This window comes from Stegostoma tigrinum, chromosome 1, assembly GCF_030684315.1.
Source record: "Stegostoma tigrinum isolate sSteTig4 chromosome 1, sSteTig4.hap1, whole genome shotgun sequence".
NCBI classification, from domain to species: Eukaryota; Metazoa; Chordata; class Chondrichthyes; order Orectolobiformes; family Stegostomatidae; genus Stegostoma; species Stegostoma tigrinum.
This window is the reverse complement of record NC_081354.1, coordinates 183,315,130-183,336,829: the sequence shown is the minus strand read 5'-3', so window position 1 is coordinate 183,336,829 and position 21,700 is coordinate 183,315,130. Positions and strand designations below refer to the sequence as shown.

Below are 21,700 nucleotides of genomic sequence, written 5' to 3'. Positions count from 1 at the left end.
AAACACCTGAAGAAGGGTCTAAGCCCGAAATGTCAGCCCTCTTGCTCCTCTGATGCTGTTTGACCTGCTGTGTTCATCCAGCTCTACACCTTGTTGCTTAATAGGCCGTTTACTTTAACGGTTTTCAATAGATTGCTTGACACCTTTGTCTTGAAACCTCGCTTTAACTAAAACCAGGACAAAATACACCTCTTAAAGCCATAAATATCATCACATTATGTACCTCCTACAGTTAGTACAGTGGAGATTTACAAGATTATTGATTGGGCTTGAAAATTGGAGGCATAAGGAAAGACTGGGTAGGCTGGGTCTGTTTTCTTTCGAACAGGATATGGTGTGGGGTTGGGGTATGTGACTTAAAGTGTCCAAAATAATGAGGGGCTTGGATAGAATAGACAGGAAAGACCTGTTTCCCCTAGGAGTCAATTACAGAGGGCAGGGTGGTGTGGGGTTTAATATGATTGTTAGAAAGATTAGAGAAACATGTGGATTGTGGTATCTGGAATTCACTGGTCAGTTTGGTGATTTTGGTGAGAAACTCTAAATGCATTTTAAAGGAACCTGAGTCTGCAACTGAAGGGCTAAAGGCTACAAGCTGGGTGCCAGAAAGTGGGATAAAATAGGCAGCTACCTTATTCAGCTGGTAAAGGCTTGATAGGCTGACTGGTCTGTGTGCTGTAACATGTCAATGGATATAGTGCTACTCTCTAACATTCTATGACTATACAATCTAAAGTCAGTCACTAATTTGAGCCTTATAATTTCTATCTGGCAACAAAGAATCAGCTCATACAGCAGAGAAACAGGCCCTTCAGCTTGTCGTGTCTATGCCAATTAACAAACACCAAATTACACTAAGCCCACTTATCTGCACTTTGTCCATTGAGGACATCAGGGCTTCCTCCACTCCAAGGAAAACAAACCTAGCCTATCCAGTCAGTGATGCTGAAACAAAGAGTTGGATTGCTGCTTGAAGTCTCAGTTAAGGACAACAGGTAGGAAAGGCAATAAGATGGGAAGTACTTCTCTACTCAACTCCAACTTACTTTTGATCTTTCCCTTTCTGGACATGCAGTACATGGCTACCAGTGATCTTACAGTCTCATTCAAGAACAATTCATGCCACACGAATGCCAGACAATGACCATCTCCATGGCCTAGTGGTATTATCACTAGACTATTAATCCAGAAACCCAAGTAATGTTCTAGGGGCCTGGGTTCAAATCCTGCCACAGCAGATGGTGAAATTTGAAGTCAATGAAAAATCTGGAATTAAGAGTCTAATAATGTCGATTCTTGGAAAAACCATCTTATTCACTAATCTCTTTTAGGGAAGGAAACTGCCATCCTGATCTGACCTACGTGTGACTCCAGACCCACAACAATATGATTGACTCTTAAATGCCTTCTGGGATGGGCAATAAAATGCTGGCCTGGCCCATGACAGTCACATTCCATGAATGGATTAAAAAAAGACAGACGGACAGACAGACAGACAGACAATCTAACTACCACCCCTCAACATTCAATGGCGTTTTGATCAATGAATCCCCCACTATCAACATCTTGGAGGGTGCCATTGACTAGAAACCAACTAGATTTGCCATTCAAGTACAGTGATGACAACAGCAGGTCAGAGGCATGGAATGCTGGAGCAAATTACTCCACTCCCCAGAATCTATCTATCATATACAAGGCACAAGTCAGGAGTGTGTTGCAATACTCCCCTGGCATCAATGAGTGCACTCTGACACCACTCAAGAAACTTGACGTCATCCAGAACTAAGAGATATCAAGAACTGCAGATGCTGGGATCTGGGATAACACAGTTTGTAGCTGGAGGAACACAGCAGGCCAGGCAGCATCTGGGGAGCAGGAAAATTCACATTTCGGGTCAGGATCCTTCTTCAGAAACAGTCCCCACCACCACTCCCTGGGTAACATGTCCATCTTGGACCTCCTCCAGGGTCACAATGATGCCACCTGCAAACTGGGAGGAGCAACACCTCGCATTCCACTTCAGGATCCTACAGCCTGATAGTGAAATCCATGCTGAGGCCAGTTTTAAAATCTCCCCATCCCATGTCCAACTCTCCCTCTCATCCCTCCATCCTTGACCTGAAACAACCTGTCCATTTTCTTTCCTACCTATCCTCCCCTGCAATCTCAGTGACCAAATCCCCACCACTCCCTACCTGCACTCACTTATCACCATCCCACCCGACTTCCCCAGGCCCACCGTCTTCTCTCTATTTCTGAGCTCCCTTCCCCCTCCTCATTTCTGAAGTAAAGTCCTGACCTGAAATATCAACTTTTCTGCTCCCCTGATGCTGCCCGGCCTGCTGGATTCCTTCACCACCACACTTTGTCATCACCTAGAACTACGCAGCCTGTTGAATTGACACCACGTCCACAAACATCCTTTTCCTCACCTCTAATGTTCATGAGCAGCAGTTTGTGCTGTCTACATGACACACTGCAGAAATCCACCAAAGATCCTTAGATAGCACTTGGCAAACCCACAACCCCTTCCATCAGGAAGCAGCTACATGGGACCATCACCACCTGCATTTCCCCTCCAAGCCACTCACCATCCTACCTTGGAAATAACACAACATAAAATGGTAAGGAACAGGAACAGGACCTTTGGCTCACTATGTCTGTGGCAAGCATGATGCCATTCTAAACTAATCTCATTTGACTGCACATGGTCCATATCCCTCCATTCTCTGCCTGTTCATCTGTCTGTCTAAATGCCTCTTCAATATTGCTAATGTATCTGCTTCTGTCACCTCCCCTGGCAGCACCTTCCTACAGTCCCACGTAAAAAATAAAATTTGCCTCACGCAGCTCCTTTGCCCTTTTCCTCTCTCACCTTAAACCCTAACCCGAATATTTGATATTTCCACTCTGGGTCCGATCTTATCCATGCTTCTCAATTTTATATCCTTTTATAAGGTTATCCCTCAGTTTCCAATGTTCTGACAAAAACAGTCCAAGTTTGTCCAAACACGCATAGAACATACAACGTAGAACCTGACAGCACAGTGCAGGCCCTTCGGCCCTCAATGTTCTGCCAACTTGTCATAGCGATCTCAAGCCCATCTAACCAACACTATTCCATGTACGTCCATATGCTTATCCAATGACGACTTAAATGTACCTAAAGTTGGCGAATCTACTACTGTTGCAGGCAAAGCGTTCCATTCCCTTACTACTCTGAGTAAAGAAACTACCTCTGACATCTGTCCTATATCTTACACCCCTCAATTTAAAGCTATGCCCCCTCATGCTCGCCGTCACCATTCTAGGAAAAAGGCTCTTCCTATCCACCCTTTCTAACCCTCTGATTAATTTATATGTCTCAATTAAGTCACCTCTCAACCTTCTTCTCTCTAACGAAAACAGCCTCAAGTCCCTCAGCCTTTCCTCGTAAGACCGTCCCTCCATACCAGGCAACATCCTAGTACATCTCCTCTGCACCCTTTCCAAAACTTCCACATCCTTCTTATAATGCGGTGACCAGAACTGTACGCAATACTCCAAGTGCGGTCACACCAGAGTTTTGTACAGCTGCAGCATAATCTCTTGGTTCCGGAACTCAATCCCTCACTTAATAAAAGCTAAGACATTGTATGCCTTCTTAACAACCCTGTCAACCTGGGTGGCAACTTTCAAGGATCTGTGTACATGGACACCGAGATCTCTCTGCTCATCTACACTGCTGAGAATCTTACCCCGAGCCCAGTACTTTGCCTTCCGGTTACTCCTACCAAAGTGCATCACCTCACACTTGTCTGCATTAAACTCCACTTGCCACCTGTCAGCCCAGCTCAGCAGCTTATCTCTGTCTCTCTGTAACCTACAACATCCTTCGTCACTATCTACAACTCCAACCTTAGTGTCGTCTGCAAATTTACTAACCCATCCTTCTACGCCCTCATCCAGGTCATTTATCAAAATAACGAACAGCAGTGGACCCACCACCGACCCTTGCGGTACTCCACTAGTAACTGGTCTCCAGGATGAACATTTCCCATCAACTACCGCCCTCTGTCTTCTTTCAGCAAGCCAATTTCCAATCCAAACTGCTTTATCTCCCACAATTCCATTCCTCCGCATTTTGTACAATAGCCTACTGTGGGGAACCTTATCAAACACCTTGCTGAAATCCATATACACCAACATCAACCGGTTTACTCTCATCTACCTGTTTGGTCACCTTCTCAAAGAACTCAATAAGGTTTGTGAGGCACGATCTACCTTTCACAAAACCGTGCTGACTATCCCTAATCAATTTATTCTTTTCCAGTCGATTATAAATCCTATCCCTTATAACCTTTTTCAACACTTTACCAATAACTGAAGAAAGGCTCACTGGTCTATAATTACCAGGGTTGTCTCTACTCCCCTTCTTGAACAGGGGAACCACATTTGCTATCCTCCAGTCATCTGGCACTATTCCTGTAGACAATGACGAGTTAAAGACCAATGCCAAAGGCTGGGCAATCTCCTCCCTGGCTTCCCAGAGGATCCTAGGATAACTCCCATCCGGCCCAGAGGACTTATCTATCTTCACACTCTGTAGAATTTCTCATACTACATCTTTGTGAACCTCAATCCCACCTAGTCCAGTAGCCTGTATCTCAGTATTCTCCTCGACAACATTGTCATTTTCTAGAGTGAATACTGTCGAAAAATATTCATTTAGTACTTCCCCATCTCCTCTGACTCTACAGACAACTTTCCACTACTATCCTTGATTGGCCCTCATCTTACTCTCGTCATTCTTTTATTCCTTAAATATCTATAGAAAGCCTTAGGGTTTACCCTGATCCTATCCACCAACAACTTCTCATTGTCTCCTCCTGGCTCTTCTGATCTCTCTCTTTCGGTCTTTCCTGGCTACCTCATAGCCCTCAAGTGCCCTAACTGAGCCTTCACATCTCATCCTAACATCAGTGATAATTGGAACTGCAGATGCTGGAGAATCCAAGATAACAAAATGTGAGGCTGGATGAACACAGCAGGCCCAGCAGCATCTGGGCCTGCTGTGTTCATCCAGCGTCACATTTCGTCATCCTAACATCAGCCTTCTTCTTCCTCGTCTTGACCAGAGATTCCACTTCCTTCATAAACCACGGCTTCCACGCTCTACAGCTTCCTCCCTGCCTGACAGGTACATACTTATCTCGGACACAGGAGCTTTTCCTTGAATAAGCTCCACATTTCTAATGTGCCCATCCCTTGCAGTTTCCTTCCCCATCTTAGGCTCCCTAAATCTTGCCTAATTTCATTGTAATTGCCTTTCCCCCAGCTATAACTCTTGCCCAGTGGTATACACCTATCCCTTTCCCATCACTAAAATAAACATAACAGAATTGTGATCGCTAATCACCAAAGTGCTCACCTACTTCCAAATCTAACACCTGGCTGGGCTCATTACCCAGTAACAAATCTAACGTCTGTCTACACCTGCATTCCGTATGGAGATGGCCTCAAGGCCCTCCGCTTCTTCCTGTTCCGCAGGCCCGACCAGTCCCCCTCCACCGACACTCTCATCTGCCTAGCTGAACTCGTCCTCACACTCAACAACTTCTCTTTTGACTCCTCCCACTTCCTACAGACTAAGGGGGTGGCCATGGGCACCCGCATGGGCCCCAGCTATGCCTGCCTCTTTGTAGGTTACGTGGAACAGTCCCTCTTCCGCACCTACACAGGCCTCAACCCCCACCTCTTCCTCCGGTACATTGATGACTGTATCGGCGCCGCCTCTTGCTCCCCAGAGGAGCTCGAACAGTTCATCCACTTCACCAACACCGTCCACCCCAACCTTCAGTTCACCTGGGCCATCTCCAGCACATCCCTCACCTTCCTGGACCTCTCAGTCTCCATCTCAGGCAACCAGCTTGTAACTGATGTCCATTTCAAGCCCACCGACTCCCACAGCTACCTAGAATACACCTCCTCCCACCCACCCTCCTGCAAAAATTCCATCCCCTATTCCCAATTCCTCCGCCTCCGCCGCATCTGCTCCCACGATAAGACATTCCACTCCCGCACATCCCAGATGTCCAAGTTCTTTAAGGACCGCAACTTTCCCCCCACAGTGATCGAGAACGCCCTTGACCGCGTCTCCTGTATTTCCCACAACACATCCCTCACACCCCGCCCCCGCCACAACCGCCCTAAGAGGATCCCCCTCGTTCTCACACACCACCCTACCAACCTCCGGATACAACGCATCATCCTCCGACACTTCCGCCATTTACAATCCGACCCCACCACCCAAGACATTTTTCCATCCCCACCCCTGTCTGCTTTCCGGAGAGACCACTCTCTCCGTGACTCCCTTGTTCGCTCCACACTGCCCTCCTACCCCACCACACCCGGCACCTTCCCCTGCAACCGCAGGAAATGCTACACTTGCCCCCACACCTCCTCCCTCACCCCTATCCCAGGCCCCAAGATGACATTCCACATTAAGCAGAGGTTCACCTGCATATCTGCCAATGTGGTATACTGCATCCACTGTACCCGGTGCGGCTTCCTCTACATTGGGGAAACCAAGCGGAGGCTTGGTGACCGCTTTGCAGAACACCTCCGCTCAGTTCGCAACAAACAACTGCACCTCCCAGTCGCAAACCATTTCCACTCCCCCTCCCATTCTCTAGATGACATGTCCATCATGGGCCTCCTGCACTGCCACAATGATGCCACCCGAAGGTTGCAGGAACAGCAACTCATATTCCGCCTGGGAACCCTGCAGCCATATGGTATCAATGTGGACTTCACCAGTTTCAAAATCTCCCCTTCCCCTACTGCATCCCTAAACCAGCCCAGTTCGTCCCCTCCCCCCACTGCACCACACAACCAGCCCAGCTCTTCCCCTCCACCCACTGCATCCCAAAACCAGTTCAACCTGTCTCTGCCTCCCTAACCGGTTCTTCCTCTCACCCATCCCTTCCTCCCACCCCAAGCCGTACCCCCATCTACCTACTAACCTCATCCCACCTCCTTGACCTGTCCATCTTCCCTGGACTGACCTAACCCCTCCCTACCTCCCCACCTATACTCTCCTCTCCACCTATCTTCTTTTCTCTCCATCTTCGGTCCGCCTCCCCCTCTCTCCCTATTTATTCCAGTTCCCTCTCCCCATCCCCCTCTCTGATGAAGGGTCTAGGCCCGAATCGTCAGCTTTTGTGCTCCTGAGATGCTGCTTGGCCTGCTGTGTTCATCCAGCCTCACATTTTATTTTCTTGGAATTCTCCAGCATCTGCAGTTCCCATTATCTCTGATACTATTTCAGTCCCTTTCGCTAGTTATGTTTTTTTAAAAAAGGAAAATTTGTTTCTGCTTCTGAGTTGTCGGGCATTTGTATTGGCCCATTTTTTTCCTTCTCTTCTCCCCTTGCTTTCAAAAGCATTGGTCTATAAATATGTGTAAATGACTTTCTAAACAAACCATTACCACTAAAATGGTTTCCCCTCTTAACAAGATATGGAAGTGCAAACCAATAACTTACATATGATGTTGTCTATTTTAGAATTCACATTTGCAAATGACAGTAGATTATTAATCTGAACAACACTTAGGTCCAGGCTGATTACTTACCGCTTGTGTAGTCCAGATGTTGTTTGCAAGTTATGACCATCACCAATGAGAGAGATCCTAACCATTCAATGCCTTTACCATTAACTAGAACCTGAACTGGACCAGCCATTTAAATAGCATGGCAACAAGAATAGGTTCAGAGGCTAGAGATTGTTCAGCGAGTAACCACTGCTGACTCCTAAAACTGCCCATCAAATACAAGGCACAAGCCAGGAGAATGAGGAATTTCTTTACTGGCATGCATGCAGTTCCAACAATACAAGCTCAACACCAAGCGAAACAAAGCCGTCCACTCAAATGGCAAACCATTCACCAACTTAACCACCAATGCACTGTGACAGCAGCGTGCACCATCAAGATACATTGCAACAATTCACTAAGGTTCCTTTGATAGCATAATCCAAACCTGCAATCTTCACCATACAGAATGACATGGAGAGCAGATGCATAGGAATACCATCTGCAAGACCTTCTCCAAGCCACACACCTCGTGAAGTGTAAACCATTTCTACATGGTCTCTGGGTGAAGGTTATGAAATTCCCCGAACAGTACTGAGAGCACACATTTTTAATCATACAGACAACAGTGGTTCGTGGATGCAGTTTAGCACCACCTCAAAGGGAATTATGGATGGATAACCCATACTGACTTTTCTAGCTATGTTTGCAAGTCTCTGAAAAGAAAAACAAAACCACAAGCTGGGGCTCAGTCTTGGGCTGTCCACAGTCAATTTATACACACAAGGCTCTGGTGAATGGGAACGTTGGATGGTATACCATCACTGTTCCCTACACCATGGGATACGGAATCAAGTTGTAGTCCATCAACTGTCATCCTAGTTTAGGACCCTGACCTCACCCTCCCCTTTCAAATAAACACCGTACTCTACATTTTACTCAGCATTTACTCCAAAAGAACATTTATCATCTATAACCCTGATTAAATTTCACAACCATTCTCCAAAAATCTGTTACAGTCATCTCTTTTCTGTCCAGAAATATGGGGATTTAAGTGCATCAATAAAAGGCACAATTACATTAAGATTTACAATGTATTCAATTACTGCTAAGACATGACCATATCAGCAGCGTTTATTATGAGAGGTTAAGTTCACATATGGAGAACATTTTAATTGATTGACAGAGAAGTTTGCATGAAATGTTTGTGTTTAACAAGATGACATCAGTACTAGAGACAGACACTGCACTGCAAGCAAGCAGTGTCAGCACCAAGCACTTTCAGGTCAGAATGTCAGAGCATGCCTTCTAACTTAACAATCCCAGGGCAATGATGCAGATTCCTTTGCCACCCAGTACCATAAAGAAAATTGTAGAATTCTAAAATGCCAGGAACACACTGACATTAATGTATAATAACTTTATACCTGTGTCAGCTTTGGCTAAGTACATAACACTCTCACCTCAAAGAGGGAGAGAAGATTAAGGACTCAAGCCCTGCAGGAACTTAACACAAACGAGGAGCTGATGCTCCCAATGGTCTTTCAGAGATGTGTTAAACAAAGGCCTTGTCTTCCATTTCAGGCCATTAAGTGTTTTACAGCACTGCATTAAAAGCAGAGAATCCTCATGGTTCCCAGCCAGTATTTATCTTTTTGCCAACATCACTAAAATTGTCTTATCATCATCACACTTTTGGATGTGCTAGTTTGCTGTGCGCAAATTGCCACATTTCCTATATTACAACAAGGCTGCATTGGTAGCAAAAAACTTTGGGGTGTCATGAAAGGAACTATGGAAATCTAATTTCTCTTTTACTTTCTGTTTATACCACCTGAATTTAATATTACAAAACTGAAAGAACTACGGATATTGTAAATCAGAAAACCAAATTAGAAATTGTTGGAAAAGCTCAGCAGACCTGGCAGCATCTATGGAGAGAAATCAGAGTTAACATTTCGGATCGAGTGACCCTTTCTCAGAACACTATGGGAGCACACTCACCACACAAACAGTAGCACTTCAAGACGACATTCTAATGCTGATTGCCCACAACTGATTTTAATTTATTCACGTTATTTGGGTATTACTGGCAATGCCAGTATTTATTCTGTTTCCACAGTTACCCTCAAGGTGGTTGTGGTGAGCCACCCTACCACAGTGGTTCACTAGGCCATATCAGAGGGCAGTGAGGAGCTAATCTCATCGTTGCAGGTGTCATCTTACATTCAGGCCATTCTGAGTAAGGGTAACAGATCTCCTCCCCCAAATAAACAAGCCTTTTTAAAAACAATAATCGAGTAACTCTACGATGTTTGCTTTTTACTCCATATTTATTTAATTGGCTGTATTTAAAATTCTCCAGTTGCCAAGATGGGCTTTGAACTGGTGACTAATAATTATTAAGAGACCGATCTAACCGCCGTCCCTTGCCATTCAATGGTGTCAGCATCACTGAATCCCCCACTATCAACATCCTGAGAGTTCTCAGTGATCAGAGATTCAACTGGATTAACCATATAAACACTTTGGCTACAACAGCAGGTCAGAAGCTAGGAATACTGTGGCAAGTAACTCACCTCCTGACTCCTCAAGGTTTGTCCACCGTCTACAAGGTAGACGTCAGGAATGTGATGGAATACTCCCCACTTGCCTGGATGAATGTAGCCCCAACGACACTCAAGCTTAACACCATCCAGAACAAAGCAGGCTGTTTGACTGGCACTAGATCCACAAGCATCCACTGTCTCCACCACCGATGCTCAGTAGCAGCAGTGTGTACAATCTAAAAGACACTCTGCAGAAATCCAAAGATCCTCAGATAGCACATTCTAAACCCATGACCACTTCCATCTCAAAAAGGACAGGGGCATCAGGCATATGGTAACACCACCACCTTCAAGTTCCCCTCCAAGCCACTCACCATCCTGACTTGGAAACATATCGCCGTTCCTTCACTGTCGCTGGGTCAAAATCCCGGAATTCCCTCCCTCATAGCACTGTGGGTTAATCTACAGCAGGAGGACTGCAGCTTCAAGGTGGCAGTTAACCATCATCTTCTCAAGGGCAACTAGGGATGGGCAAGAAATGCTGGCCAGCTGGAGGTGCCTGCATCCCACGAAAGAATAGGAAAAAAAAATCCTGCAAGCCTGGACTAAAAACTTGTTGCTACTGTACCTGCATTCAAGTGTGAAGTTAAAGTAGGAAATCGTCAGTGTCTAAAGTTTTGGGCCAAATAATCAAAGAACTTTTATTTATACTACATGTTAGGCTTGTGAATAGGATTTTAAAAAAAAAGAAAAAAGTCTTAGAGGAGGAAATCTACATTCTTGGAAGTCTGGTGAACATCAGCTTGGAGAGTGAAAAACAAAACATTAGTCTTAATTTTAAAACTGAGATTGCTGTGAGGAGAGCAAAAGAGTCAGACCATAATGGAGCACATGTTGACTGTTGTGGGAGCATTAAGACAGAGAAGGCTGAGGTATTGGCAAGGGATTGGTGCTGGATCCACCTTTGTTTGTCATTTATACAAATGATTTGGATGAGAATGTAGGAGGCATAATTAGTAATTTGGCAGATGACATCAAAATTCATGGCATTGAGAACAGTGTAGAAGATTATCTAAGATTACAAAGGAAACTTGATCAATTGGGTCAATGGGCTGAGGAGTGGCAGATGATGTTTAACTTGGATAAGTGCAATGTATTGTATTTTGGTAAAACAAACAAGGGCAGAGCAGGACTTACACAATTAATGGTAGGGCCCTGGGTAGTGTTGTAGAACAGAGATCTCTAGGGGTTCAGGCACATAATTCTTTGAACTTTGCACCACTGTTAGACAGGGTAATTAAGAAGGCATTCAGCACACTGGCCTTATTGGTCAGGCCTTTGAGGACAGGAGTTGGAACGTCATGTTTTGATTGTACAGGACATTGGTGAGGCCTTTTCTGGAGTACTGCGAGCAGTTCTGGTCACCCTGCTATGGGAAGGTGAGTATTAATTGGAGGGAGTTCAGAAAAGATTTACCAAGATGTTGCTGGGAATGGTGGGTTTGAGCAAAACAAATAGGCTGGATAGGCTGGGACCTTTTTCACTGGAGCATGGGAGGTTGTGAGGGGTGACCTTATAGAGGTTTATAAAATCATGAGGGGGACAGATAAGGGGAATAGCCAAGGTCTTTTCCCTAGGATGGGATTTCAAAACTATCGGGCATATTTTTAAGGTGAGAGGAGACACTTAAAAAAGGGACTCAAGGGCGAATTTTTTGTTTTATAAAAACAGAAGCTGGAATAAACTGCCAGAGGAAGTGGTGGATGCAGGTACAGTTACAATATTAAAAAAAAATTTAGATACGTACACGACAAGGAAAAATTCAGAGGGATATGGGCCAAAGTGCATGCAAGTGGGATTAGTTTAGTTTGGGAACATAGCCAGTGTGGACTAGTTGGACTAAAAGGGTTTGTTTCCATGACTCTACTTGCCATGTTGGATGGGTGGGGATAGGAGAGATGGTTGGGGGGAGGGATGTGGGGTGGAGGAGGAGGAGGAGGAGGAGGCAGCGACAAGAGAAAACATCTGGCCAACATCCTCAAATGGTGGGGCTGGTGGTCAAGTCTTCAGCATATGAACAGGTTTGTGTCCAAATATTCCTCACTTGAAAATTAAGTTACAGAATGAATTTTGTACTTTCTTTCTTTCCCCTCTCTTTTGAGATTATCTATTTCAGATCCCACAAGTTTTGAACACACCATCAGCCATGATCATAATGAATGGTAGTGCTGGCTCGAAGGGCCAAATGGCCTACTCCTGCACCTATTGTCACCCTTTAATGTTACGTTTCCACCAAGGTAGTACCTCCTTATAAAAAATATATTTGCTTCAAAAACTCACATGTATGTAAACACTCCGTGATAGTGGTTGCATCTATGAAGTAGCCAGCACACAGATAACAGACGATATGTTCATTCAGGTCTTTAATCTTCACTTTTACTTCTTCCTGCCAATGATAAAACACAGCCTCACTAGTCACGTAACTGTTCATGTTCAGGTCAGAGCCAGTACACATTCAGGAGACCAAATAAAAAGAAAAAACATGCATGTTTCCAAATGACATCTATCTGTGCTAAATGGTTCAATAGTTTGATGAACCAGAGGAGAGAAGTTGTCATATGTCTCAGTAGAAAACAACAAAACCATTTGAGGTCATGGATTAAAACACGGACTTTCTTTTGTGCTTTTTAAAATATATTCTTATATGGGATGGCAGACATCACTGGCAAAGGCTGGACTTTGTGATCCATCTCTAAATGCCCTTGAATGGAGTGACTTCTTTGGTAATTTCAGAGAGCAGCTAAGAGTCAATCACATTGCTCTGGAGTCACACGTAGGCAAGAACTAAAAGGACATTAAATGAACCAAATGCTTATTTATGGCATTGGTTACATGATCACCATTAGACTAGCTTGCAATTCTACATTTTATTGAATTCAAATGTCACCATATGAGACAATTACCCTTGAGAAGGTTTTGGTAACTCTACAAAAGAGGAATCCCACTTCCTTGGAGGTGTTCTATGGTGAATAGTGGATGGTACAAATTCCGTTTAAAATTAAGAGTACGTACTTTCTGTAACATCAAAAATATTACTTGGGCCTTTTTTTTTCCTGCTGCTGTGCATTTAGCCAGTCAAACAGTCAATGATCATGTAAGTGGAAGATCATTTATAATGACATGACTACAGATATTCTAGATGAAGATATTCCAAGAAAAAATATGGGAGGCCCTTCAGGGTAGTGGCCGGAACACAACAGTCAAAGTAGAAATTTTATTCATTTGAAATGGGAGTGTTATCGGCAAGCCATCCATCCTGAATGGCACTAGGTCACAGTTATTATTCAACCACATACAGGCTAGATTTAAACAAAAGGTTTGTTTTTCTGCAGTGTAGTAGTGCAGATGTGTGTTCCATATATTATGATTCATTTAACATAAACCACGGATTCAACACCAGAAGTGGAGTAAATTAGCCAAGGTGGACATTTAGAAGTGCAACATTGAACAGACCAGAGCTGCCTGTTTGATTGGAGGTCAAACTGAACTCCAATACATCCAGTTCTAATGACCATGAAAGAAATTGTTGAATTAGTTCAGAAGGGAAAAAGCAGAAATTCTGCTACATCATAGTCAAAGCACATGGATGTAATACTGTATTTATCATAAGGTCATCATTTTCAGTTTCCACAGCTGTTATACTATGTGCATGTGATAACTTGTAGCGATGTGGATTGTCAAGTCATAGCTGTATTAAGTGGACTGTATTAAATCTTGCAGCAAATTATCAAAGACTATAAAACCATATGATATAGGAGCAAAATTAGGCCACTCAACCAGAGTTTGAACACATCTGACATGTTTCTCAACGCCATTCTCTTACGTTCTCCCTATACCAAATCAAGAACCCATCGCTGTCTTAAATATACTCATTGACTTGGCCTCTACAGCCTTCAGTGACAATGAGTTCTACAGATTCACCATCCATTGGCAGAAGAAATTCATCAGTTCTGTAAGGGTCTGGTCTATAAGGGACAGACCTTTACTGGGCTGTGCCCTCAGATCCTAGTCTCTTTTACCAGTGAAACACATTCTCCAAGTTTCAAACAGATCGCCCCCCCCCCCCCCCGCCCCCACCACCCTTCTAAACTCCATTGAGTACAGACACTGAGTCCTCAACGGCTCGACATATGACAATCCCCTCATCCCAGAATCAAACTTCTTCCGAACTATCTCCAATGCTAGTATATCTTTCCTAAACCACATCCATTCACAATGTGGTGAGCAGTCTTCTCCAGGTGGCCACAGTTGCATGATGAATTATGTTTCAAAGTCCATTTGTGGACATGGTGAGATATATTTGAACAGAGAATGTGGGGCTCACTGAACGCGGACCACTGTTTGAGATGGGCAAAATATTGGAGGCTTTACTGTCAGATCACTCACCAGATCTTGGTGTCAGGTCAACAGGTGCACCATCTGTCCTTGTTGTCAAAACATGCATCAAAGCCTGGTTGGCTGCTTTCTATATGAACATCTGTTTAATCAGCATCATTCCATCAATCTCCAGCACCAATTTAACATAAAAAAGTCCTGCTCATGATTCAGCTACTTGTCCAAAATTTAAATATAAGCCGAAAGAACTGTGGATGCTGTAATTCAGAAGCAAAAACAGAAGGTGCTGGTAAAGCTCTCCAGGTCTGGTAGCATCAGTGAAGAGAAATCAGAGTTAACGTTTCAGGTCCTGCGACTTTCCATTTTGAGGGAATGGTCATGGACCCGAAACGTTAACTGATTTCTCTTCACAGATGCCGCCTGACCTACTGAGCTTTTCCAGCAATGTCTGTTTTTGTTTGGATCTGAAATTTAAATCCCCCCTTCCTGCACATCATCTAAACTATGCATTAGTCTTTTATTCATCTATTTCTCTACCCACTTATACGTGGGACTGGGAGCAATCTGAAGATTATTATTTTTAAAAGGTCCTCTGGCTTATTTTCTACTTAACACTCCAAATTCAATTGCAGGCGTACATCCCTTTCCTACCTAAATTGTTGGTACCTGTGACCACAATCTCTGGCTGATTACCCTCCCCTAAAAGGATGTCCTGCAGCTACTCTATGATAGCCTTGACTTCAGCATTAAGGAGGCAACAAATCCATCACTCTAACATCTACAGATGGAGAAGCTCTTTGTCTATTTCACCAACTAATAAAAGACCTATTACAACAATTCTCACTCTTCTCCCTTCCCTCTTGTACAGCTGGTCTATGGGTCTGGCACTTGCTGTACTCCTTTGGAGGTGTCATCACCCTCACCACGATCAAGAAGAACAAAAAAAATCTTGAGCAAATCTCAGGGAACTCAACATTCTCTTGCACTGTCTGGCAGTCACCCATTTCCTGTCTGCATTCACACCCCTAACCTGTGAGTTGATCCTCTCTCAAATGTGTTATCCACGTAGCTCTCAGCCTCACGGACAATAATTTCTCTAAGCTGCACTCCAAGTGTCCACACAATCCAGTTGTCATGGCCAAGCCATTCCCAGCATTGACTTGTGGTTTGGAAGTTGCTGCTGTGCACAGACCTCTGAGGTCGGCGCAGAAGAAAGGAAAGAAGAAAAACTTAGCTTGAACCACTGCTCAGGTTCCTGCTGTCAGAAGTACTTGTTGTACACATTTGTCTAGGTCATGTGAAGTGACAAACTATGTACTCGAGACTCTCCCATAAAAGGGGAAAACATCCTATCAGCATCCATCCTGTTACGACCCCTCAGGATCTTTTAGGCTTCAATAAGACTACCTCTTGTTCAAAAATTGTGAATAAGGAGAAACCCACAGAAAACAAAAAACTGTGAATGCTGTAAATCAGAAATAAAAACAAATATTGCCAGAAAAGCTCAGCAGGACTGGGAGACTCTGTGGAGAGAAATCAGAGTTAATGTTTCGGATCAAGAGACCCTCCTTTGAACCTTAGATTTCCCAAAGGCATTTTATAAAAAGATACCAGAAAGCTTACTACATAAAATAGTTGATGACATCGAGGTGAAGGATTGGTTAGTCCATATAAATGGAAAATGTAAATTAGTCATTCTCAAGTTGGCCAGATATCAATGAATGGAACTCCAGAGATCAGAACTAAGGCCACAACCATTTATTATTTTCCTTCATGAGCCAGATGAAGAGATCAAATTTTCTAGTGTGCTGTCAACTGATGGGGAAGCTAGCTGTCAAGATATAAGAATCTGCAAAGGCTTATGAGAAAGATTAACACACCAAGAAAATGTTTGGCAGATGTGAGTATAATGTATGTAAATATTAACATGCTTTTTCAGTTCACCTCAACAGAAATAAGTAGGTTTTTTTGAAAAAAAAACGGTGGGAGATTGCAGAACTCTGTGGTATAGTAAAATTGGGTGTCTTGGTATGCGAATCAAAGGTCATTCGTTACTGCAGCAAGTGAATTCAGGAGGCAAATGAAATACGTTTTTTCCCCCCCCTCAAGGCACAGAAAGATTAGTGTAGAGGTATTTTATTACACAGTACAGGTGGTTGGTTAGCATTGCGTACCATTTTGATCCCTTATTTAAAAGGAAATCTACAAATGCAGTTCAGAGGTTTACTTGACTCTGATACTTGGGATAGAGGAATTATCTTACGAGGAGAGGCTGGACAAATTGGGCCCATACCCACTGCAGTTTAGAGGAATTGCAGGTGATCTTTTTGAAACAAACTCTAGAGGAGACTTGACAGGGCAGATGTTGAGAATATGATCCCCTTCGTGGGCCAGACTAAAACTAGGAGACACTATTTAAAAACAAGGGATCGTGTATTTACAAGCTGGGAATAAGGAGAATTTATTTTAATCTCAGACGACCTTCAGTTGCATAGCCAGGAGGTGACAGAGTCATTGATTTTTTGACCCAGAAATTGTTTAACACCCTTGTTCATCAACAACATACGCTGGGGGTGGACTGGGGTAACAATCAGATCAGCTACAATTTCACTGAATGGCAGGGCTGGCTTGAAGTGCCAAGCCTTCTCTCATGTTATTGGCATCATTCCACTTGTGCAAGGCTACGTGTATGCAACAAGTTAAATCTTGTTTACAAAAATAGACATTGCTGGAAAAGTTCAGCAGGTCTGGTAGCATCGTGGAGCGAAATCAGTTGATGTTTCTGGTCCAGTGACCTTTCTTTGTTCTTGTTTTGAGCCATAGTAGGACTTTTCCTGGTGAACACAATTCTGTCACTGTAGAGACTACAGAAATCTCAAAACAGCATGACAATTTGCATCAATTTGAGAAAAATTATTGGGAAGTAAAAAATTGCAATTCAGCTACTTCATTTTTAAAAAAATAATAATTAATATCCAGAGATAACAGTATGGAGCTGGAAGAGCACAGCAGGCTTGGGTCAGGACCCTTCTGCACAATATGTCAACGTTCCCGTTCCTCTGATGCTGCCTGGCCTGTTGTGCTCCTCCAGCTCCACATTCACCTCTGACTTCAGCATTGACAGTTCTTACCATAATTAACATCCAGTTGAATTTGCAACTGGATAAACAAGAAATGATCTCCACCACAACATCTTTACCTTTGACAACCAGTTCTTCATCCAGGCACACAGAACAGGCTCGGGGACCAGATTTGACACCCCCAACATGCCAACATTTTCATGCACAAGTTCAAACAAGGCTTCCTTGCTGCGCAGGACCTCCACTTATACACTAGATACATTGATGACGTTTTATTTCTTTGGACTCATGGTGAGGAATCACTGAAACTACATCGAGGTATCAACAAGTTTCATCCCAATATCAGACATACCTTGGACTACTCTTAGAATCAGTTTCACGCTTGGACATGTGCATCTCGATCAAGGGCAAATACCTCGATATCTCACCCTACTACAAACCTACAGAAAACCACACAAGGCTGCACTCCTCTAGCTTCCATCCTAAACACATTAAAAAGGCATCCCAGACAGACAAGCCTGATGCAGTCACAGGATCTGCTCAGATGAGGAGGAACGCAGTTGAAGGACCCCCTCATAAGGGCAGGGTACAATGCTGAACTTATCAAAAGTCAGTTCTGACAGGACACAGGGGAAAAACCATAATGACCACCTCAGAAAACAGACACAGGATACAACCAACAGGGTACCCTTCATCATCCAGTGCTTCCCTGGAGTGGAGAAACCATGCTCTGCTTGTTACAATCTTCAACACATTATCGATGACAATGAGCACCTTCTAAAGATCTTCCCTATGCCTTCACTTCTCACCTTCAAAACAACTGCCAAGCCTAAAACAGATTATTGTTTGAAGCAAACTACCCAGCCTTCAGGACAACATTGACCACAACATCACGTAACCTCTGCAAGACATGTCAGATCACCGATATGGATACTACTATCACACCTGGGAACACAATCCACCACATGCACGGCAGATACAAGCGACTCAGCCAATGTTGTCTATCTCTTACGCTGCAGGCAAGGATGCCCCAGGGCATATTATATTGCCAAAACAATGCAGACACTGTGGCAACAGATGAACGGACACGGCGCAACAGTCACCAGACTGGGATATTCCCTTCCACTGGGGTGGTCGAGGGCATTTGGCTTTGGATCTTCAGGTAAACGTCCTTGAAGGCATACTTCAAGATACACAACAACGCAGAGAGCTGCCGAGCAGATGCTGACAGCCAAGCCTGGTACTTATGAGGACAGCCTCAACCATGATCTTGGGTTCATGTCGCATTCACTCTCTCTCCTTTTCCAGACACACACATACACAGTAACTCTCCCCTTCACCCCCCACATACAGACATGCACGCGCACACATAAATCTATGGAGTGAATTTGCTTTTGCAGCTTTGTATTTATCGATACATTCTCTTTGATTCAAAAAGCACACGGCTTGTGGACACTCAGTCAATTGGGCATTTTATAAAGTCCTGCTTTGTCACTTGTTGTATACTCTCATAAACCCTTTAGTTATCTCGGGCACTGAATCCCAGGCAATTCTGGGATTTGCATTCGAATCAATCGAAACCTGCATCTCCTTCCTAACTGATAAAAGAAATAACAGGAGGTAGTCAGCCTTAGGTTTATTCGCATCAGTTGTATGATCTTTTACTTAAAAAGTCTGGCTTGATGCCTCTCTCACTACATGTAATGAAGGAGCAACGCTTAGAAAGCTTTTGTTTCCAAATGAACCTGTTGGACTTCATATCAACAAATAATCAGACAGCCGCATGCGCATTGAAGACGAACAGCTTGGTGCTTTAGACGCATGCACAGACACCAGTCTCATCCGCCGAGCGCAGGCGTAGCATGTCGCTGCCCGGGTAACCGCGCATGCGTGGTGCACACCCTCGCGGCCCTGAAGAAGGAGGAGGAGGAGCAGCAGGGCATCCTCTGTCGCCCGTCGGCGAGCTGGTAGCGCGATCCACCCCTTCCCTCGGGGCCCGAAGGACAGGCCGGCCTTATTTCTCACCTCGTTGCGCAGCGGGTCCAGTTTGTACACAGTCTGGAGTTGGTTCCGGAGCCGCATCGCGTTCGCCATAGGAGCGTCAACCGCCATCGTCGCCCTGAGCCTGGGTCTACGTCATCACGTCGCCTTACGTCACCGCGTGGGACAAGAGCATGGAACAGAGTGCAGTGCAGATCAGAGAAGAGGCAGCAATGTGAAGGAGAGGTGGGACGGGGGTTCAGTGCAGGTCAGAATGGGCAGCTCTACACAGACGGGTCGGAATGCAGTGGAGGATCATAGAATAGGCAATAGGGTAGACTGAGGAGAGGAGCACTGAGTTAGCTGTCTAGTATGCCAGTGCACGGAGCACTCTCAAATATATAGTTTTTTAAATAACGAAGAATATCACTTTGGGAAGCAGGGGCAGAAACAAAGGACTGTCACAAGATTTAACAGCTCTTCACTGTGGTGTAACACAGTTTTGGTTTAGAACATAGAACAGTACAGCACAGAACAGGCCCTTCAGCCCACAATGTTGTGCCGACCATTGATCCTCATGTATGCACCCTCAAATTTCTGTGACCATATACATGTCCAGCAGTCTCTTAAATGTCCCCAATGACCTTGCTTCCACAACTGCTGCTGGCAACGCATTCCATGCTCCCACAACTCTCTGTGTAAAGAACCCGCCTCTTTTAAACATAGACAGAAATAGCTGACTTCCAGTAGTAAGTTGAGAGTGACGGCACTTGACATCAAGGCCTCGCTTGACAGTGAGAAACAAACACTGAAGTGGCTGGAGAGAGATAATGGGAGCTGCAGATGCTGGAGAATCCAAGATAACAAAGTGTGGAGCTGGATGAACACAGCAGGCCCAGCAGCATCTCAGGAGCACAAAAGCTGATGTCTTGGGCCTCGACCCTTCATCTGAGAGGGGGATGGGGAGAGGGGGAGGTGGACTGAAGGTGGAGAGGAGAGTATGGGTGGGGAGGTAAGGAGGGGATAGGTCAGCCCGGGGGGGTGGGGAGGTAAGGAGGGGATAGGTCAGCCCGGGGAGGTGGGGAGGTAAGGAGGGGATAGGTCAGCCGGGGGAGGATGGACAGGTCGGGGGGTGGGATGAGGTTAGTAGGAAATGGAGATGCAGCTTGGAGGTGGGAGGAGGGGATAGTTGAGAGGAAGAACAGGTTAGGGAGGCAGAGACAAGCTGGCTGGTTTTGGGATGCAGTGGGGGCAGGGAGGGGTCTGAAATAAATAGGGAGAGAGGGGGAGGTGGACTGAAAGATGGAGAGAAAAGAGGATAGGTGGAGAGGAGAATATAGGTCAGGAGATAGGGAGGGGATAGGTCAGTCCAGGAAGGACGGACAGGCCAAGGAGGCAGGATGAGGTTAGTAGGTAGGAAATGGAGGTGTGGCTTGAGGTGGGAGGAGGGAACGGGTGAGGGGTTGTCCCCGCCTCCCTAACCTGTTCTTCATCTCACCTATCCTCTCCTTCCACCTCAAGCCACATCTCCATTTCCTACCTACTAACCTCATCCTGCCTCCTTGACCTGTCCCTCCTTCCTGGACTGACCTATCCCCTCCCGACCTATACTCTCCTCTCCACCTATCCTCTTTTCTCTCCATCTTTCGATCCACCTCCCCCTCTCTCCCTGTTTATTTCAGAACCCTCTCCGATGAAGGGTCTAGGCCCGAAACATCAGCTTTTGTGCTGGCTGGAAAAGCTCAACAGGTAAGGCAGCATGTGTGCGCAGAAATCAGAGTTAACGTTTTGGGTCATGTGACTGAACTGAAGAACTTTGTTGGTGAGGCCAGGCTGTCCTTTAGGCCCGGGGGAAATGAGTGAATTGTGTTATCAGCTCACTAGTCCATGACTGGGCTGCTCCACTGTTGTTCCTCAGGGCCATCAGGGAGTCACTCTGCATGTTGCAGTTATCTGGACAGCAACCTTTTGCACATGTGCTGTATGCTCAGCAGATGAGATGACAGTGACTTATGTATGCATGAGGTAGGTGAAGCAGGAATTGCATGCGTGCATTTCATGCATCAAGCTGCTTATCTACAACATGTGACTTTCTCAACATCACTTATTTATCCAGTTTCATTT

At 44.8% G+C, this 21,700-nt stretch overlaps 1 protein-coding gene and 1 long non-coding RNA gene across 2 annotated transcripts in view; one reads left to right on the top strand and one right to left on the bottom strand.

The window, feature by feature from the left end:
* The window catches only part of pcgf1 (polycomb group ring finger 1), a 54,585-nt gene extending 34,841 nt beyond the window's left edge, over nucleotides 1-19,744 (bottom strand). The window contains exons 1-2 of the mRNA XM_048538965.2: nucleotides 19,622-19,744; nucleotides 12,462-12,567 (exon numbers count right to left, since the gene is read on the bottom strand). Of these exons, the coding sequence (XP_048394922.1) occupies nucleotides 12,462-12,567; nucleotides 19,622-19,708 (193 nt within the window). The 5' untranslated portion in view covers nucleotides 19,709-19,744. The remainder of the gene's footprint in view (nucleotides 1-12,461; nucleotides 12,568-19,621) is intronic.
* Nucleotides 19,501-21,700, top strand: part of LOC132210456 (uncharacterized) — a 42,951-nt gene continuing 40,751 nt past the window's right edge. The window contains exons 1-2 of the long non-coding RNA XR_009446592.1: nucleotides 19,501-19,822; nucleotides 21,259-21,325. This is a non-coding gene — a long non-coding RNA (uncharacterized LOC132210456). The remainder of the gene's footprint in view (nucleotides 19,823-21,258; nucleotides 21,326-21,700) is intronic.